Source organism: Palaemon carinicauda, chromosome 5, assembly GCF_036898095.1.
Source record: "Palaemon carinicauda isolate YSFRI2023 chromosome 5, ASM3689809v2, whole genome shotgun sequence".
In the NCBI taxonomy this organism is placed as follows: Eukaryota; Metazoa; Arthropoda; class Malacostraca; order Decapoda; family Palaemonidae; genus Palaemon; species Palaemon carinicauda.
In genome coordinates this window covers 178,305,613-178,324,548 of record NC_090729.1, presented here as the reverse complement: position 1 = coordinate 178,324,548, position 18,936 = coordinate 178,305,613, and the positions used below count along the sequence as shown (strand labels likewise).

Sequence of the window (18,936 nt, the reverse complement as noted above, 5' to 3'; positions counted from 1 at the left end):
TAGACACTAACATGAGCTCTTTGTGTAGTTTACCTTACCGTTCATTTCCCAGTTTTTTTTAGAACCTAGTTCACATATAGGCTACTTGGCGTCCGCTTTGCTGGGTCTGAAGGTCAGGAAGACACTCCCACCTCCTAAAGTGTAAGTCTCCTAAGAAAGTAGTTCGAGGTAAATATTTGTGTTGGAACAAATAAAAAATTTTAAGTAATTTTTATTTTTCCTAACATACTAACCGAGAACTACTTTCGGGTAATGGCCCTCCCTACCTTCCCCGAGTGCCTTTCTGCCCTTGCAGGGACTTGTTGCAACATCCGAGGAACTTACTGACTAACGGGACCCAAGCTGACGCCGACCTAGCTCAGGTCTACCCTCGGGGCACGTTCTCTTTACTCCCAGGTTAGCCCTCCATAGAAAACGGGCGTAGGGTATACTACACAAAACTCTAGTCGGTAGAGAGGAGATTACAGGTAACTCCTAAGAAAGTAGTTCTCGGTAAGTATGTTAGGAAAAATAAAAATTACTTAAAATTTTTTATATTTTTCCTAACTATATAAACCTTAGCTATTTAATCAAACTTGCCTGCCAGCCCTGTCCCCCGTGAAGTCCTACCTCTAAGCAAAGTGAAGTATTCACAGGTGTGTGTGAGGGGGGGGGTTGTTAGCAAGCTACCCCTCCCTACCCCCCGCTAACTAGCGGAGGGGTAGTAAACCCTCGTTAAAGTTCTAATGGCTTGTCATTTCAGCTACGCCAAAGTAATTACCCATATTAAATAGCTAAGGTTTGTATAGTTAGGAAAAATACAAATTACCTACAAATTTGTCATTTTTACCATATTCTTTACTTTGTCATAGTAGGCTCAAAATGTACATGGGATATCTAACTAGTTGTTTGTACAGAGTATGATTTCTGCTATGATTCTGCATCACTTGAGTTTTCTTTTCATTCTATCTTGAAGTAAACAACAGCTTATCTCTTCAGAAACTGTAATGATATTAGTTGAGACAAATTATCTTCAATTTTCATATACTGTATTATAAAAAGGTATGAACATTGGTTTTTGGTACTTATTTCTTGCATTTACATAACTAATTATTTATGTTAAAGAAAAGGTTTGAATAATCTTATAAGGTGTATCATACTTCTTAAATGTGTCCTGTTGCTCCTGTGTTTTTATACGTTACTTCTACCTTTTGAAATATATTGAAGACCCTTGCTCTAATTGCTCTGGAGAAGTTTGACTATCTGATAGTAACTCTTGCTCACTATTTTTCATTTTTAGGTGGAAGCCATAGATTGCTTCAAACCCGAAAGTCTATGGAGCACTGTTCAAATGGCATTTGGATTATCCAATATGGCTAAACTTCTTATTGACCAGGTAAGGTAATTTTTGTGATTTGTCTTTTTTTTTTAATCCAGACTAGTCACTGTCATTAAAAGAAATGTGTTCCTGTACGCTATGTTAGCGCTTAGAAACATGATAAAAAACCATCAACAGGTATGTTTCTTAGTTTGTGTTTTTTAGTGCTGTATATTGTTAGAAATTTTAATACTGTAGACTTTAGAAAGTCTCTCACTTAGCTGTTAATTATTTTTTATGATAATGAACGTTTAGAAGATTTTGCAATACAGGTATTAATCTTATGATTTATTTATTGTAGGTAGTGTTTCTTTTAGGAACCACATGACAACCAGTTGTCTAAATAGGGGCTCAGTTCAAGTGTAGTTCTTAAAAAAGAAATTCTTTCCTTTTATATGTAGCATGCCATGGTTTTATTGCATGTGTACCATTATTTTTTAGTATATTTTATATTAGTAACTTACAGTATAATGGGATGAAGTAGATATTGCTGGTTATAGTTTTATAAGTAATTTATAGTGGAATGAAGTAGATATTACTGATTATAATTTCATTTTTATATATACTTCCTCTTATTCTTCTATATTAGTGGGACTATAGGGGTAGTGATGTTTAAATCCTGGAACAAGGAGGTAGTTTCATTTGTTTGTTATGTTTTTTCCTTATTGCATTCAATATCTGTGTTGATACAACAAAAGTATCTTGCATGAAGCTACTAGATATCATTTGGTCATGAGAAACATTTTGAATGTGCTACAAGCAATTCCTATGGTCATAAAACAATTACTTTCATTCATCCCTTCACGAGCTTTGAATGGCTTTAGTCGTGTTACAAAAGAATAGAAGAGGTATAAAGTCCACTATCGTCATCATGAGAGACATATTGAAGAAGAACCATGCTGCTCCTAAGATTCCTGCTGGATAGAAAAGTTTGTTATACAGTTGCAACTTGAATCCCTGATTTAACATAGAAGTAAGGTTCTTCATTATCATCGTCAACCTATCAGCCTGCATTTCTCATCTTCAGGCAACTATGGCAGACAATCGCACTGTGGATCGAGCTCGTGCGTGGTGCTGCTCTTGGGGTGTTCCGTATCTCAGGTTATCCCCACAACTCTCGTTGGATGTGCAGTTAGACGAGACCAGAGATGAAGTTCTAGTCAATGCTCTGTGGGAGACCATGATTTTCATTAGAAGCAAAAGAGAACAAATTCATCAGATAGCAGCTTTACTTACGCTAGGATCTCCTTCACCAGCTTGAATGATATTCTTGTACATTTTTATCTTGATGGTCCTGGCATTACTATATGTGTATATACAGACTTGTGAGATTCTATTTGCCATGACACTACATTTTTCTAGAAAGATAGATGTGTATTATATGTCTAATATCTAGTAAGAGATTAGTGTTTAAAAGTACAGTTTACTGTAAATGCAGTAATTTTTATTGTTAATGTTTATTAAGAACTGTGCAGCACCAAAAATATACAACAAGGATCAGGTATATATTGATATTTCACATATTTTATATAGATTTATAAACTAAGGACTAACGTAGGCTATAGTGAAATATTTAAAGATACTAACATAGGCTATAGTGGATTATTTAAAGGTATAAACTTTTCAATTCCAAGGTAAAAGAAACAGTTTTTATATGCTTCATATTTACCACCTGCAGCTGTAATTGGGAGACTTTAAAAAGCCAAATTTGATAAATATCAGCAATTGAGATAACTACTCAAGTCTATAATTTAATTGATAACTATTTTCTAGTCATGTTTTCATTAAGAATCAAGTTATCCCAGTTACTGTGAATTTTCTTATTAGAAAGGTTATCAATTAATTATTTCATCAATAATGGAACGGCACCTCATAGTATCGAGGGATATTGAGGAAGGAGAGGACTAATTGGTAAGGGACCTCTGGTATTGGTTCTAACACGCCCCAGTTACTCTACCGACACTCTATTAGAGTGAGCGAGCTGGGTTTATTTATGGCATTCCATGCAACTTTTTTCTCTGGTATATTTAGCAGTATTTATACCTTAGAAATGGTGCTATAAGGAAGCATTTCACTGGGCGACACAGGTCCCTCGCCCAGAAATAGATTTTTCCTTCGTCAAAATCCCTTAATAAAATTTATTTATATACTCTCCTGATGTTCGTATTGCTTTGTTCTCGAAGCTCTGACTTCCATGGACGTTAGCCCAAAAACTAGAAAATTTCCTGTCGCCTCTTGCCCAGCAAGGTAGCATCTGGTGGCTACAAGCCACCCATGGTGAGGGCTGAATGCACTTGACATCCTCAGTCTCAAAGTTAAAACTAATATGTATCCTCTCCTCTTGACATTATTATTTATTTAGGATTAGAAATAATGAATTTTTTTTTATTGAAATTTCTTATTATTACTATTATAAGCTAAGCTATAACCCTAGTTGGTAAAGCAGAATGCTATAAGCCGAAGGGCTCCAACAGGGAAAATAGCCCAGGGAGGAAAGGAAACAAGGAAATAAACTACAAGAGAAGTAATGAACAATCAAAATAGAATATTTTAAGAACAGTAATAACATTAAATTAGATGTTTCATTTATAAACTATAAAAACTTAAAAAAAAAAAGAAAAACAAGATAGAATAGCATGCCCGAGTGTTCCTCAAGCAAGAGAACTCTACCCCAAGACAGTGGAAGACCATGTTACAAAGGCTATGGCACTACCCATGACTAGAAAACAATGGTTTGATTTTTTAGTGTCCTCCTTGAAGAGCTGCTTACCATATCTAAAGAGTCTTTTCTACCTTTACCAAGAGGAAAGTAGCCACTGAATAATTACATTGTAGTAATTAACCCCTTGCCAAAGAAGACTTATTTGGTAATTATATGTGTTGTCTGGTGTATGAGGACAGGAGAATTTGTAAAGAGTAGGCCAGACTATTCAGTGTACTGTATGTGTAGGCAAAGGAAAAAATTAGCCATAACCAGAGAGAAGGATCCAATGTAGTACTGTCTGGCCAGTCAAAGGATCCAATAGCTCTTGTGCAGTAGTATCTCAACACGTGGCTGGTGGCCTGGCAAACCTACTTCCTGCATATTTCTATGAACCTTCCCTTATGTTCATATTGCTGACTCACAAACTTATGTATGTGGGTCATGATACTCATCAATACACCAGACTCACCTCTTAGTCTAGTGTCTCAATACCAAACCATTACAATTAAGGATATAACTTGATGCTCTAGATTGTGTTTTTCTAAATTTCTCTTCATTACATATTATCTGTATACTTTACCTAACACCTTGTACCAAGATGGGGAACCAAAAAGCCCAGACCAATTAATTCACCCATTAGTAAACTAAAAATAAACCAAGCTTTTATCAAGCCATATCCCATGCAGCTACTATGAAATTAAAGATCAGCAATCTTGATAAGAGAACCATGATTTTTTAAGATAATGTTTAGCAAATATCAAATTGTTACGATGCTGAGCTGCAGCTAAAACTCTTCCCAGAGAAAATTTCTTTAAAAAATTAAGCAATGTACCAGCATTTCTAAAGTCATGTAATTTTACTATCAAGTCTTTCATATGACTTGGATGCAACTCCTTATGAGCCTCTGTTACCAGTCTTTTAACCAAAAAAATATAAGCTTTTTTGGACAATGATCAATTTGAAAACCAAACGCTATGAAACAAATAAAGAACATTACACCTAATGTCTGCAATTTTAGCCAAATAATACTTAACAGCACTTATGGGACTTGGAAAATCTATTCTCTGATGCGCTTGTGACTTCCTTTTCAAATAAGGAATTTGAAAAATTTATGATAAACCTTCTCTCTTAAAATTGTTCTTAGCTCTGAAAGTTGGCAAAAGCGATAAGATCATCGTACCAAGAAAGAGGTAGTAATTCACTAATGTGTTTAGCCAGTGTTAATGCCCAAAGAAAAAGAGTTTTAGCTCTGAAATCTTTAATTGGAAAACTTTCCAAAGGTTCAAAATCTGAACCTTATGAAAACTCAAAATTCCGGCCTGCAGAATCCTGTTACAAATCGAAGAGCATAGCTAGAAAATCAAGAGGCTTATTAAAGGCCGTATTACAATAAGAAATGGGGTCCTCATAGAAAAATGCCTCAAAGCAACTCTATCTTGCCATCCCCTTTTGAAATCACCCTATCAATCCTATTGATATCCAACGCAGGAGCCAAAATAAGGGAAGAAATCGAGGAATGCATCTGAGCATCTGACGCTGTCTCAACCATAGCAGAGCACACTTGTTCTCTAATTTTAATCACAAAGGTTGCTATAGCCTCAGAATTTCCATCGAAAATACCTTATCCAAACAAGACAAATATGCTGGAATAAGATTTAAATCTCTTCTTTAGTTAATATAGAGGTCACTCCTGACATGGTCTACAAAAGAGAGTATTTTCAGAGTATTCTCCACTTTATTACACACAGAAATCATTCCTTTGGTAGCCCAGTTTGCAAATTCTCCATTTATAAATCTCCTTTTACTAACATTATTCATATGCTTAAGATAATTAATTAGTTCAGAATCCATAACAGGTTAGACAATTGGTTTGTTCTAGACTTCTACACATCTTGTTTGGAAAGGAGGTTTAAACACTAAATGACAGCCTGAATTAACAGCTTTTCTGTTTACTTGGGATGAAAATTTATCCATCTTATCTAAAACCCTTTTATCAAGTTGAGGAGTATATTTTGTCTTGGATGAAACTGTTTCTGACAACTTGGATGAATAATAAGAATCGGAACTCAATTTAAGTAACTTAAATTTGGATACTTTTCATAAATCGGCTGTAATGAAATGAAATAGAGTTACAATACCTCTTCTGAGCTGGGCTCACCCTTCGCAACTTCCTCTTCCTCCTCTTACAATGAAGCATTCTTTCCTTCTGCCTTTCCTGTTTGTTTACATTTGAAAGGGATCTTTGTGCCTGCGTAAGTTAAATAACTCGTTTTGGAAGAAAAAGTATTAGCACTTTTATTACCATTGTTAGGGAAAATATTGGATGAGGTCGTGGCCGAGCTTACTGGTGGGCAATGCGCTCAGCCATCAAAATGCAACCCATCATTAAAAGGGACCATATGATATGCCATGCTATTAATATAAGAAATGAATGGTTTTCTACTAGCGTATACTTCAGCAAGTGGAGAGATGATAGGAGCCAGATTACCCACTAGGTCTTCTAACTTGTAATACAGTGGAACAAAGGTTCTGTTATTCCTTTTATTAATTGGATCACAGATTTGCGAGGGCAATGCAGTAGGATATCTTAGAATAGAACAAAAGTGCGAGGCTCAGAGAGGATCTCAACGCTGTCATGTGCTGTTTACCATCAGAATCTTTTCTGACTAGTGCATTTGAACCACTAGTCTAAACTTGAGGAGTTAGGATAGGGTTCAAAACTTGATAGGCTCGGTTAGAATCTTTATTTTGTTGTACAAGTGCATTTATAGCAATTAAGGGCTTGTGAAGCTCGTTACTATTTCCCCGAGGCGCGTTAGAGACGGAGAACTTGTAAGCAGCTGAGGGCTCAATAATGACTTGAGTAGCATTCCTAACATTGTGCTTTCTGTGATCAACTAACCTGTCTCTAAATTACTTGAACTAAACATTAGCTTTCTTTTATGTTTGGAACTCGTAATCTGTTTATCCACCTTCTGAAAATATTTCTCCATAAGTGAAGCTGTTAGGCTTTCTCATTCTTCACAAAGTTTATCTAAATCACAACACCGTTTTTGGCAAGAGGCACTCAGAAAATGAGGATCATGATTGCCAAATTTAATACCTTTGAACAATCCACATTGTAATTAATAATAAACTCAGGAGAAGCCATCATAATTAACTATGGTTAACACATTTACAATCTGGTGCTGGGTAGTGAATGTTGTGTTGATTAAGTCCACACTGACTAGAGACTTAGAATGTCAGGTGCTTTCTACTCACACTGTGAATGGCCTGTAGCCTCTTGCCTTGGTGGGCAAGAGGTGTGGAAATATTTTCATTTTGGGGTAGTCCTGTTGTAAGTCAGAGCTTAGAGAACAAAGCAATATGAACACCAGGGAGTTTTGTAGTAATAATTTGTAATTTAAAGATATTATTTTGTAAATATACAAGCTCAGCAATGGAGCATAATAAAAAAGAAATACAGATAAAAAAATATTTAAGTTATATGAACAGTATCTGATATACTGTACTTACAATGAAAAGGAGAATTAAAAGTGTTAATTGCTCTTGATTAGTTTTTAATCTGTGACACTTTTATACTTAGAGAGCTGTGCAGCAGGATAAATTGTATAATATTTAATTATGATGTAGAGGACAGGCGTAATAGAACAATTATGATGGTGAGTGTATATAGTTGTATTATAGTTAGGATTATAGATGCTCTAGGAAAAGATGTGCATAGGAGTGTATATGATAAAAACCATCATCTTTTTTAGTAAGTACTGGGATTAGAATTTCCATGGCTTCAAAGCTGAAGCTAGGTAATACAGTCGCTATTCTCATAAGCTCGTAACTTCTGACCATGGAAGTAAAAATTAAATGTGTCTTCAGTAAGTGCACATAATGTCTTCATTATTCCTAAAAAGATTGAAAAAGTTAAAGGACATTCTACGCAACTGTTTAAAAGGTTCTTCTCTGGCTTATGATTAAATCAATTGTACTCATGCCACTATTTTTTTCAATGATTTTATTAAGTAATCAGGGTAATCTATATCCTACTAGAATTATTTTATACTTGCTTGAGTGGCTGTCACTATTTGTTTCGAAGTTACTGTAATCATGTTTCATTTCTTACTGTCACGTATCGGAAGCCATTTCTTTAGAAAAATATCGTTACTCTAAACTTTTATCCAAATCTTGTCCTTCTGTATAAGGAAGTTTAACTGAAATTATTGTAAGATATAGTATACTGTAGTTGTATAGACATTTTAACTTTAAATCTTATAGATTATTGTGAAAACCATTTGACACAGTAACTTTAGGATTTTGACAGTAATGAATTTTTATTTTTATTATTAGAATACCGTAGTTCAGTAAAGGTTACTGTAATGTTGATGCTTTGGAGAAGGTTATGTTAATATTTTCAGAGGCCTTTTGATATGCTAGGAAATAAATCTTTAATTCAGAATGTTAGCTTAAGCTATACAATGCTAAAAACTAAATCACTTATCAAATACTGTATTGTGGATTCATAATTTGAGATAAAGTTTCACTCAGGAAAATTTGACTCATATCCAGATTCTGCTAAAATATTTATTGAAATGCAGTACACTTTTGAATACATGATTACCCTATATACAAGTACAGTATACACGGCATATGCACTCAGTATTTCTTTTATGGGTGATAGTTTAATATATTAATTCCTTTGAGAAATTTATGTAATTGTATTCTCTGATTTTTTAGATTTTCATAGTTTTTCCGGGAATCTCACCTGAGATTCACAAGGCTTCCTACTTAGAAGCTCGCTTATGTTTGTGTCTTATCATAAAGATTAAATTAATTTTTTCCCCTTGCTTCAGTGTCCTCAACTCCCTATTATATTATCGTGGATAATAAAGTGTGGTATGGCAGTGAGGGTGGCATGGGGAAGCTCCTTTTAGTATAGGTGTAGCCCTTGCATGGGTATGTCTTTCATGGCATTATAATTTTCCAGATTGTTGGTTATTAAATATTTGAAATGCAGTTGGGCATAATGTATAGATTACCCGGGAATATTTATGATGGAAGTTGCCAGGTTAGTTTCTACTGGGGCTTTATGTCAGAGATTTGAAAAAGAAAGAGAAGACGCTGATTCAAAGATTAGTGTTCATACAGGGAATGAGCCATTATTGGTTGCAAAGATTGGTAGGTTCCAATCACGCTTGACAAAGGGAACACAGGCGAGATTCATGGAAATAATTAGAATCTTATTGAAAAAAATTATTATTTCCATACTCATCTAAAGTTCACATAATTCCCCTGCCGCCCATCTGATTTTCCGCAATAGTATATTAGGCGAGTGAGCGTACTGGAATGTAGGAAAACGGGAAATTCAATTCCTACGATAGGCGTTGACACTAGTAAGCTTTCTAGTAGGAAGCAGTATGAACCTCAGATGAATAGTATAGAATTAAAGTTTTAGAATCTTCTTTTATGCTATAATATTCTTGGAGTTGCTAAAAATCCCTCTCCTTGACATTTTGATGTAAATTTTTCATATTTAGAACCAAAAACTTATTAGAATAAATGATAAGGCAAGTGAGAGAAAAAGACCAGCACACAAAAAGGGAACTCAGTACAGAAAATTAAAAGTTTGAAATACTTATGAAACAAAAACATAATAGTAAAGTGCAAACAGTCATGTTCAAAAGAAAAGGTGAGAAAAGGTAAACTAAGTTGGATCTTTACGGGGAACTGTCAGTACAGAAAATTAAAAGTTTGAAATACTTATGAAACAAAAACATAATAGTAAAGTGCAAACAGTCATGTTCAAAAGAAAAGGTGAGAAAAGGTAAACTAAGTTGGATCTTTACGGGGAACTGTCAGTACAGAAAATAAAAATTTTTAAATAATTATGAAAATAAGTGCGAACAGTAGTCATGTTCAAAAGGTGATGTGAGAAAAGATAAACTAACTTGCATCTTTACATATCTGGGATTTGCAGTCTGATGATGTTTTTGTGTTAGAAGCCATAGGTAATTAATGTTTTTCATTCATATGGTACATATAGTTATTTATTATCAAGGTACCTCGCAGGTTTATTTATGCTTACTATGTGCTTTGTATAGTACTATACACTATAGACAGTGGTAAAGGTTCTTTTCAGCATTGTTTAGGTTCCCTGGTCTGTCAAATTTCTTTAGCTAAAGATAAATAAATTGGACAAAGCAATGTTCCAATTTCAACTCTCAGTGTAACTCACAGTTCTTGTTAAACTATTTTATGATAGGAAATAATATTATCAGGGTAAGGTCCTCACATAGTCACATCATAATATTCCCTTATTTTTCCTGCTACTTTATGAAAACTTTTAGTTTTCTCTTTGGTGTAATGCTTTACGTGTCTTTGACTTTTTTACTTTTTTTTTAGTTTCATTATTTATCACAATTAATATAACTTCTTTTATACATTTTTTTATTAGTTTTTTCATGACTTTAGTATGATATATTATTCATCATTATAGCCAATGAAAACATAAATGGAGTAGTACCGTAATATAAAGAATTTGTTAAAAAAACCTTAATTCCATAATCTTCAACATCTTCATAAAGGCATTTGTGCCAGTTCTTCCTCTGCGGTTTGATGTGCAAGGAGTACTCTTCAGTCTCATTCTTTCAGTACTCCACCTTCTTCAACTCAGATCAAGGCTAGGTTTTCATCTACATGTATTGCCATTAACACGATTAACTAGGCTTCCCTCGAGGTCTTTACCCCATAACTTCCATATTTACTGTTTATGTAAATAACTTCCCTATCCATCTCAATCTTTAGGTCTGCAATGTTTTCTTAGCTTCTGGACACTGCATCTCTTCACCAAGTCCTGTTTTGCAATTTGATATTCTCTCCACACGAAAGCTATGAATCATGACATTCTAACTATGTACTACTATTATTAATAGCAGTTTATCTTAGCTGACTAAAATATTGCATCCTTTAAGGCGGGCCATTAAGCCAAGTAACCCTCTGTTACAACTGAAAGTTTTTTTTCATCTATTTTTCTTTCTTTGGTTTCGACAAAAAGTTTTTTTTTTATGCAATATCTAGACACTTTGACTTGTACTTCTCTTTGGAGTCTTATTTTTTAAATTTTTCATGATTTTGAACAGCTTGGTTTTTTCATCTTTGTTTCACTGTTAAATGAGTTTGTAGCAATGTATGTTGTATTAAACAAGCTTCTCTTAGTAACTTTGTGCAATCTTTTTCATCTTAGTAGAATTCTTGTGCTCCAGCTTCTCTTCTCCTTTATGCCATCAACTTTTCTTTAAGCTTCTTTAACATCATATAATCACCATGTTTAACCTTCGGCTTTGGCCAAATTGTAATAATCATTTCTATTTCTGGGTTTCTTTCTCAGATGCTATATGTACCCATAACATCCTCAAAACCATCTGTCTGTTCATATATGGCCATTTAGATCACCTCCTATCAGTATCCCATCTGACTGTGGTACTTTTGTCATAGCAGCTGATAATGTTCCCTAAATTGTAGCTTTTCTTCTTGGTTTTCTGATTGTGCCACAAACTGAACATGCATATATCACTCTCTTTTTTCCATAGATAATTTCTTATCACAATTTCCATAACGCTGTAAATTTCAATATATTTTGACGATGGAGAAGAATCTATGATATGTTGGTTGCTAAAAGTTGGTGATGTCGAGAAGTAAATATTTGATCCCCATACATAGGTGAAGATTGTTTAGCAATTGTGAAGGATGATCATTTTCATCCAAAATGAGAGGGATTTTGAAGAAATTAATGAATTCTTTGGAAGATGTCATGTAATTTTGTAACCAAAATAATGTATCTTCATAGTCACTAATGTTTCTTAATTTGACTTCAAATGAAATATTGATAATTAGAAAAAGACCCTAGAGTATCAATAGGTAGTTCACTGCACCAATGAGTTTAAGGTCTGTATATGTTACAACACAAAAAATTGGCAAATTACGGAATTAGTGTTTAAAAACATTTCCATTAAGCTCTTAACTCACAGGGCTGGCTAAATAACTAGAACATACTTCATATATGCTGTAAGAAATTTTTTTTTATTAATCTATTATTAATAGATGAGTACTTTATTGTTTCTGTCTGAGGTGAAATGTTACAAGAGGTCCATGCAATATATATTGAAACTGAATTGTGTAGCCTCATCTCTCCTACATGATTTGGAGTCTCACTTGGCACCTATATGTTTTTGGATGCTGCCACAGCTTTTTAATTAGTAATGTAGACTATGGTTTGAAACGTATTACAGTATATCAATGATGCTATACTTCCCTCTTAATATATTTATACAGGGACAATATCTCTTCTATTTGAGTGGTAGTTGTAGAATTATGAGTTGTCTATTGATTTGTGATTTAGAATATTATCATTTCCACTTCTGTTGGTAGCATTTAGTATTATAGATTATCTTTGTGTCTACCTAAGAGGTTGTGATGTCTGCTACATCCACACAATACGTTTTCTTATCTCTTAGATAGGGATGGATGCTGTGCTGTACTCTGTCTCAGCAGTTAGTCATTAACATACATTTTGTTATTACTACTTGAAATATTTATCTGAGAATTCAGTTGAATTTATTCAGGCATTGCTTTAAGAATGCATACAAAAGGGTAATTGATAATTAAGTGATTAAGCAACAGGTATCTATACCCTTCCATTAGATCATTATACATCCAAATGGCTTACTGATACATTGTTTTGATGTATCAATTAGCTACGATTTACGTTTGCTATTTTTATACAGCAAATCAATCTTTTTTTTACATTAAAGTGCCGAGAGAGGGCAGCACTATCGTTCAGCTGACTGTGAGATTTCTAGGACATGCATATGATTAACTCTAGATAAAAACCACTAAAACTGTAGATAAAAACCACTAAAACTGTAGATAAAAACCACTAAAAGGGAGCAAAAGATGGATAAAAACGCTTAAAAGATCTCACAATTACTATTAGAAAAGGGGTCATTGTGGTTTTTATGAAATGAAGGGGTTTGAAGCAATTGAAGTATGAGTTGTAACCTTAAATTTTCATGTTCTCTTGAAAAATATATAGTCAGTAGGCAGGACTGAGCAAGTGTGGATAGATCCTTTGGTGGCAAGCAGCTACAAATACTTATTTATGTGGGGTTATTGAATGCACTCATGGAAATATTAGACTGTTTAATCTTGTTACTATTTATTTGAAGAATTAATCTATTCTTTTCATGAATTTTCCATGTAATTAGTATTTAACATCCACACAATAATGCTATTCAAGGTTTTATTTGATTTTTTTTTGTAATCAAAGGGGAAAATAACATTGGATTTAGCAATCAGATAGATTAATTTTTTTCCATCCTCTCTGAAATGTTACTTTGTCCAAAAATTTTACTGTACTTCCTTTTCTCTATATTCAAGTATTAGAGTTACACTTTTAACATTTATATGTTTAATTTTAGCCCATTCATTCTTTGATAGTATTATAAGATTGCTATCAGTTAGTTACATTTTTTTAATCATAGATTTTCCATAATATGTTTTAAGATTTGTTGCCGTACTATGTGGATTTTTTTTTGTTCTGGATTAGCATAGGTAAGGGCTATTAATTAATTGAGGTTTTATTTTGTACCTTGATTATTTGATTTTATATTTAAGCATATACAGTTGTTTCTTTGCAGCATTCCACTATGTGCATTATTTAATTTGTACATTTAATACACTTGATTGTAATTAGTTTTATGTGCTTTGTCATCTTTTATTGCTCAACGTGAGAGGCAAAAGAAGTAGCGTACATTGCTACCTTAAAAGAACAAAATTCAAATTGTATATTGTAGTCATGTCAGCACTGCAGTATGATTCATATAGGAATGGTATATCATAAAGAGATTTTGAATGTACTGTAATTGTTATTGTTATTATTACTTGCCAAACTGCAATCCTAGTTGGAAAAGTAAATGGCTACAAGCCCTATGGGCCCCAACAGTATCATATGCAAATAAAGGAAACTGAGAAATGAGAAATTTAACGTAAACTAGAAAACAGAAAAAATGGATACATAAGGATAAATGAAAATTTTATACAGATAAGTAACATAATCTGTGAAACAAGAGTTATGTCAACCTGCTCAAAAGAAAAGCATTTGCACCAAGTATGAACTTACGATTTTCACTGATTTATATATTCATTTGGGATGTTCATTACACAATTTGATCACGGCAAATTGTATTTTGCTGAATTCTAGTTAAAGGGAGACCTACAACAATATTGTTGCACTTATTGATGGGTTTGATTTTAAATTCACCAGTATTGTTTTAGTAGTGGGAATTTCCATGGGAATTTCCAGAATGTCCCTCTTTGAAAGAAGATTTGGCCAGGTTGCCAGACTCATACCTTGTGCTACCTTTGGTCCATCTGTAACAACTTGTACTCGGTTCTCTACTCCTTCCATAGCCTCTGTTCCTGCTGAGACAGTTTGATATTCCACCCAGATTAAAGGGGGATGTCGCCAGATGAGCCTTTCTTCTTTCATTTAGGACAAGACTTGGTTCAGAGCCACATTCTGATTCCAACTTTATTCATATTGTGTGGTTATGAATTCTTTCATATCCTCCTTCGAGTATGATGCCACTTTAAATCCTATGGTTCCATAAGTTGAAGGTCTTAAGGTGAGTGTATTTCTTTGTCGAGCGGGTATCTTCCATCTTGAAGTGAGCATCTGGAAGGCTGTCTATTCACAGCTATAAGTAGAGGTTAAGGATGTGGTGTCTTACTGGACTGAAGTGAAGGATCATCCTCAGGGTATAATTCTACAACTGGGGCCTCTTCCCTAAGTCACTACTGTATAGTTGTTGGATACCAGAGCTTCAGATACCCAATTTTACTTTTGAAATTATTCTAACTCTTGTATTAGGTACCTCTACTTCTACTTCATTGTCTTGGTTCAAGTTTACACCATAAAGAAGAAATCCTGTGCAGTCAAGAGGAAATGGAGCCCTTGCTTTTATCAGTAATTGTGAGCAGGCTGGTTTAGCAGGTATGAAAGACAGTTACTACAAAAATACTAGATTACTGAAAATTTTAATGTAATTCACTGGATTAATTAGCAAGATTCTAAACTCATTAAGTAAAGAAGCCAGGTGATAATAAGTATTAATTACCTAGAAAAAAGGAAAAATATAAAAAATTGGGACGTGAATTATGAAAATATGAAAGGCAACAAGAATAGAAATTAAAAAGAAATTTTTCAAACAGCTGAAGCCAAGTGGGAGATGGTCTTCTGTAGAAGTGCACGGCTGGAAAGTGCATGATGGTGAGCTGATTATTTACTTCTTCCCGATAATTCACAGGTGCATACAGTTACCTATAGTAATTGCTATTTCTTTAGTCATCAAGACTAACATTTTTGCTTTTGAAAGAACCGTGACAACAGTCTCAGATCATTGGGATGAATGAGTTTACTATTATCAAAATTAATTTTATTTTAAAGAACTATTGATTATTTTGCATGCCGTAGGTATCGTATCGTCGTCGGCGCCCACTCGTGTCCGAGTATTGGGTTCTGTCGTTAGCCATCAGCCTCCTATCTATGGGGTGGGTGCTTATGCCTGATGTGGCTGTTAAGTCCTACTCTGTGGTGAGATGAAGAAGGGTGGAGGAAACAACAGAATGCCAGTAGCTGGGTATATTGTTTTGGGTGGTCGTGGCTTTGGAACGGCCACGCACACACACTTGGCCCACACCGTTTTCACCGCGGCTCAAGACATATGAGACAGGCGGCTTCTCAGATGTTGGTTGCATCGGGCTGCCGGGTTCTTGTTATGTCAAGGCCCGCCTTGTTGCCTGCGCGACAGGCATTGTCCTCTTCCGCCGGCGCTGGGAAGCTCTGCCGTTGGGGTCTTGTTTGGTTTGATTTTGGAGTTTTCCTTCTCCTAGCCTTTGCCTATCTTAAATAAAGGAGAAGGCCTGTAGGGGTCCAGTCTCGGTCTGGTCTCACAGAACTGGTCTTAGCGGTATGGTTGAGCCTGCCAGGGTGGATAAACTACCCCACCGCCATTGCCCAGCCCATCATTGAGACACTCAAGCCCCTCTACTGCAGCAAAGTGCTGGACCATTGTAGAAAGTATGGTATTATGAAGTAAATTGTTTAGGAGACTACCATCCTGTGTTCTACACTTCGTTTATTTATGTGGATGTTTTTTAAGTAGTATTTTATTTTTTTTTCAATTTATGTGAGGTCTGATAAAAAGAAAATTTAATTATACATTTAATGTAAACTTGATATAAATCTTTAATTAGTATCTCATACTAAATGTTTTATTATATTGCAAATTATACTTTCAAAACCTTTACATGGTTTAAATAGGTAAATTATCAGTATGTGCTTAGCTTTCAATTGTTATTTTAGCCATTGTGGCTTAAAGTATAAGAGATACATGCTCATTAGTTATAATTACAGATATTAACTGAATTATGTTCTTTCTATTTTTTAAAACATTGTTTCAAGTTATAAAGGTTCTATCTACATACATTAATTTTTAAGTGGCTGCTTTGTGTTAGTATACCTTTATGTAATTGTGTTCATATGCGAGTAAGGTTAAGTACAAACTGGCCTAAGTTTGTGCATAATAGGTTTATTTTGCCATACATCTAGTAGTGTTGAATGGGTAACATGTTTTAATGTCGAGTCTGTTGTATTAATGCTTCCCTTATAGTGATCAGGTGTTTTGAGTGATCAATCCATTTACAGTATGAATAAGTGTTTATGAGGTGTCTTATTTTTAATTAACTTCATCTATTACTTATTGAAATACAGTACTGTAATGACATATCTATTAATGTATTAACTTTTTCAAGAAATGCCAAAAACTTTTAGTCACGATGTTTGTAGTCATAAAAATATACACACCGGGAATTCCAAGTGATTTTCAATTTTACCCATTTGCAAAATAAAAGCAACTAATTTTGGTCGTTCTCAAAATAATGTAAAAATTTTGCAATGCTGCATATATTTTCATACAGATACGAACCTATTCTGCAAGTACCTTTATCAGCCTCAGTGTTGAACAGACTGTTTCAGATACTATAATCATAATTATAGATAGATGCAAATGTAGAACCGTGTACTGTAATAAGAAGGCTAAGGTAGCCTAATTAGGTGAGCACTTTATTTCTTTTGACCCCAGAGAGAAATTGGGTGAACTCCAAATATTTTGCCTATCCTTATCTGTGTTCCATATGATCAAAAGACGTCCTACTAATTATTTCTTTTGGTTGGCTGTAAAGAGGCAAACTGTAATACTATCTACCTTCATAGGACATATCCGATATTACTGTACCAACTTGTTTCGTCCCCCTTTTTGTTAACGAGAGTAGTAACAATGAAGGACATGCATAGAGAGGATAGCAATTTTATTTTTTTCAGATATGCAACATTGAACCTTGTTAGTTACCTAGGTAGATCATCAAAAGCTGAGGCATCGTTGGCGAGCCCATCTTCAAGGAGTGCAATGTTGTACGTTCGGCCAGTGAGCTAAAGTTTTATAAGCCATCTGATACCAACTGCGCAAGACTTTAAGACAAACGAGTGAGTGGTTTCATATTTCATGAGTAGCGAATTGGACTCCAAAGGTGTAAATCTTAATAGTATGGTTACTTTTGATACATTGAATACTGGTTTGACATCAAGCCGTCATTATTGATTGGGAAACCATGGAACGTCGGGTATCTTTTGAATATTGAATGCAATGGTCTTATTAATGGACACAACTCTGATAACCTTGAAGTACTGTAGATGTTATTGGTTGAGTTAAGGAATGTTAGATTAGGTTTGGTTATTTCATCGTCATTGTTTCCATGAATTGTTGCTTGTTCAAGTTTGATTTGATATTCTTGTCTGCATTTAGATGATCTTGTAAGATGTTTTTAATACTGCTTCTTATAGTGGAGCAGTTCAATTTAATCCATCAAAAGTTTTTGGCTATCCACAGGAAAGTCCTTTTGGTGTTACTTTATTATTAGTAGTAGTACTGTAGTGGTCTGTGTATCTATTTACCAAGGTACTTCCTCCAATTTTGGAGGTAGCCGACATCAAACAAAGGAACAAAAGGGGACCTTTCCTCTCTCTGCTCTTCCCAGCCTGACGAGGGATTCAGCTGAGTTTGGCTGGCACTGCTAGGGTACCACAGCCCACCCTCCCCCGTTATCCACCACTAATGAAGTTTCATACGCTGAATCCCCTACTGCTGCTACCTCCGCGATCACCAAGGTGACAGAGGGAAGCAGTGGAGCTTACTGGAACTGTCACAATTGCTCGCCATTCATTCCTATTTCTAGCACACTCTCTTGCCTCTCTCACATCTATCCTCTTATCATCCAGAGCTTTCTTTACTCCATCCATCCACCCAAACCTTGACCTTCCTCTTGTACTGTAGTGGTAGTGGTATAATTTGCTGCTCTGTAAGCAATGTATTGTGTGTATTGGTAATAACTGTACTGTTAGTAACTGTAGTTTTGTTTTTATTTGCAGCAACTGTAGTAAGTATTAAAAAAAATTATTAATTTTTTTATCTCCTTTACAGATAATTCATATTTTATATCAGAAGATGAATTGAATTGTTCTACTGTACTGTAATTATTTAGATTGCTGTATATTTATAGACCCCAATAGCAAAATAAGAAAACCCTTTTTATTTACAGTAAAATAATGTAATTGATTTTTGGTGTACTCTATTTCTTTCATACTTAGTAGTAAAGACACAAACTTATGATACACAAAATAACATTGATATTGGTAGAACAATGTACAGTTTCAGGGATTTTTTTTCAGCGTATAAGCACTTTACCTTCTAAAAGCTTGAAATGTTAAAAA

The 18,936-nt window shown here is 34.5% G+C and overlaps 1 protein-coding gene across 1 annotated transcript in view; it reads left to right on the top strand.

The window, feature by feature from the left end:
* The window catches only part of iPLA2-VIA (calcium-independent phospholipase A2 VIA), an 83,000-nt gene extending 66,014 nt beyond the window's left edge, over window positions 1-16,986 (top strand). Inside the window, exons 14-15 of the mRNA XM_068374381.1 lie at window positions 1,280-1,375; window positions 2,385-16,986. Of these exons, the coding sequence (XP_068230482.1) occupies window positions 1,280-1,375; window positions 2,385-2,618 (330 nt within the window). The 3' untranslated portion in view covers window positions 2,619-16,986. The remainder of the gene's footprint in view (window positions 1-1,279; window positions 1,376-2,384) is intronic.
* The last annotated feature ends 1,950 nt before the right edge of the window (window positions 16,987-18,936 follow it).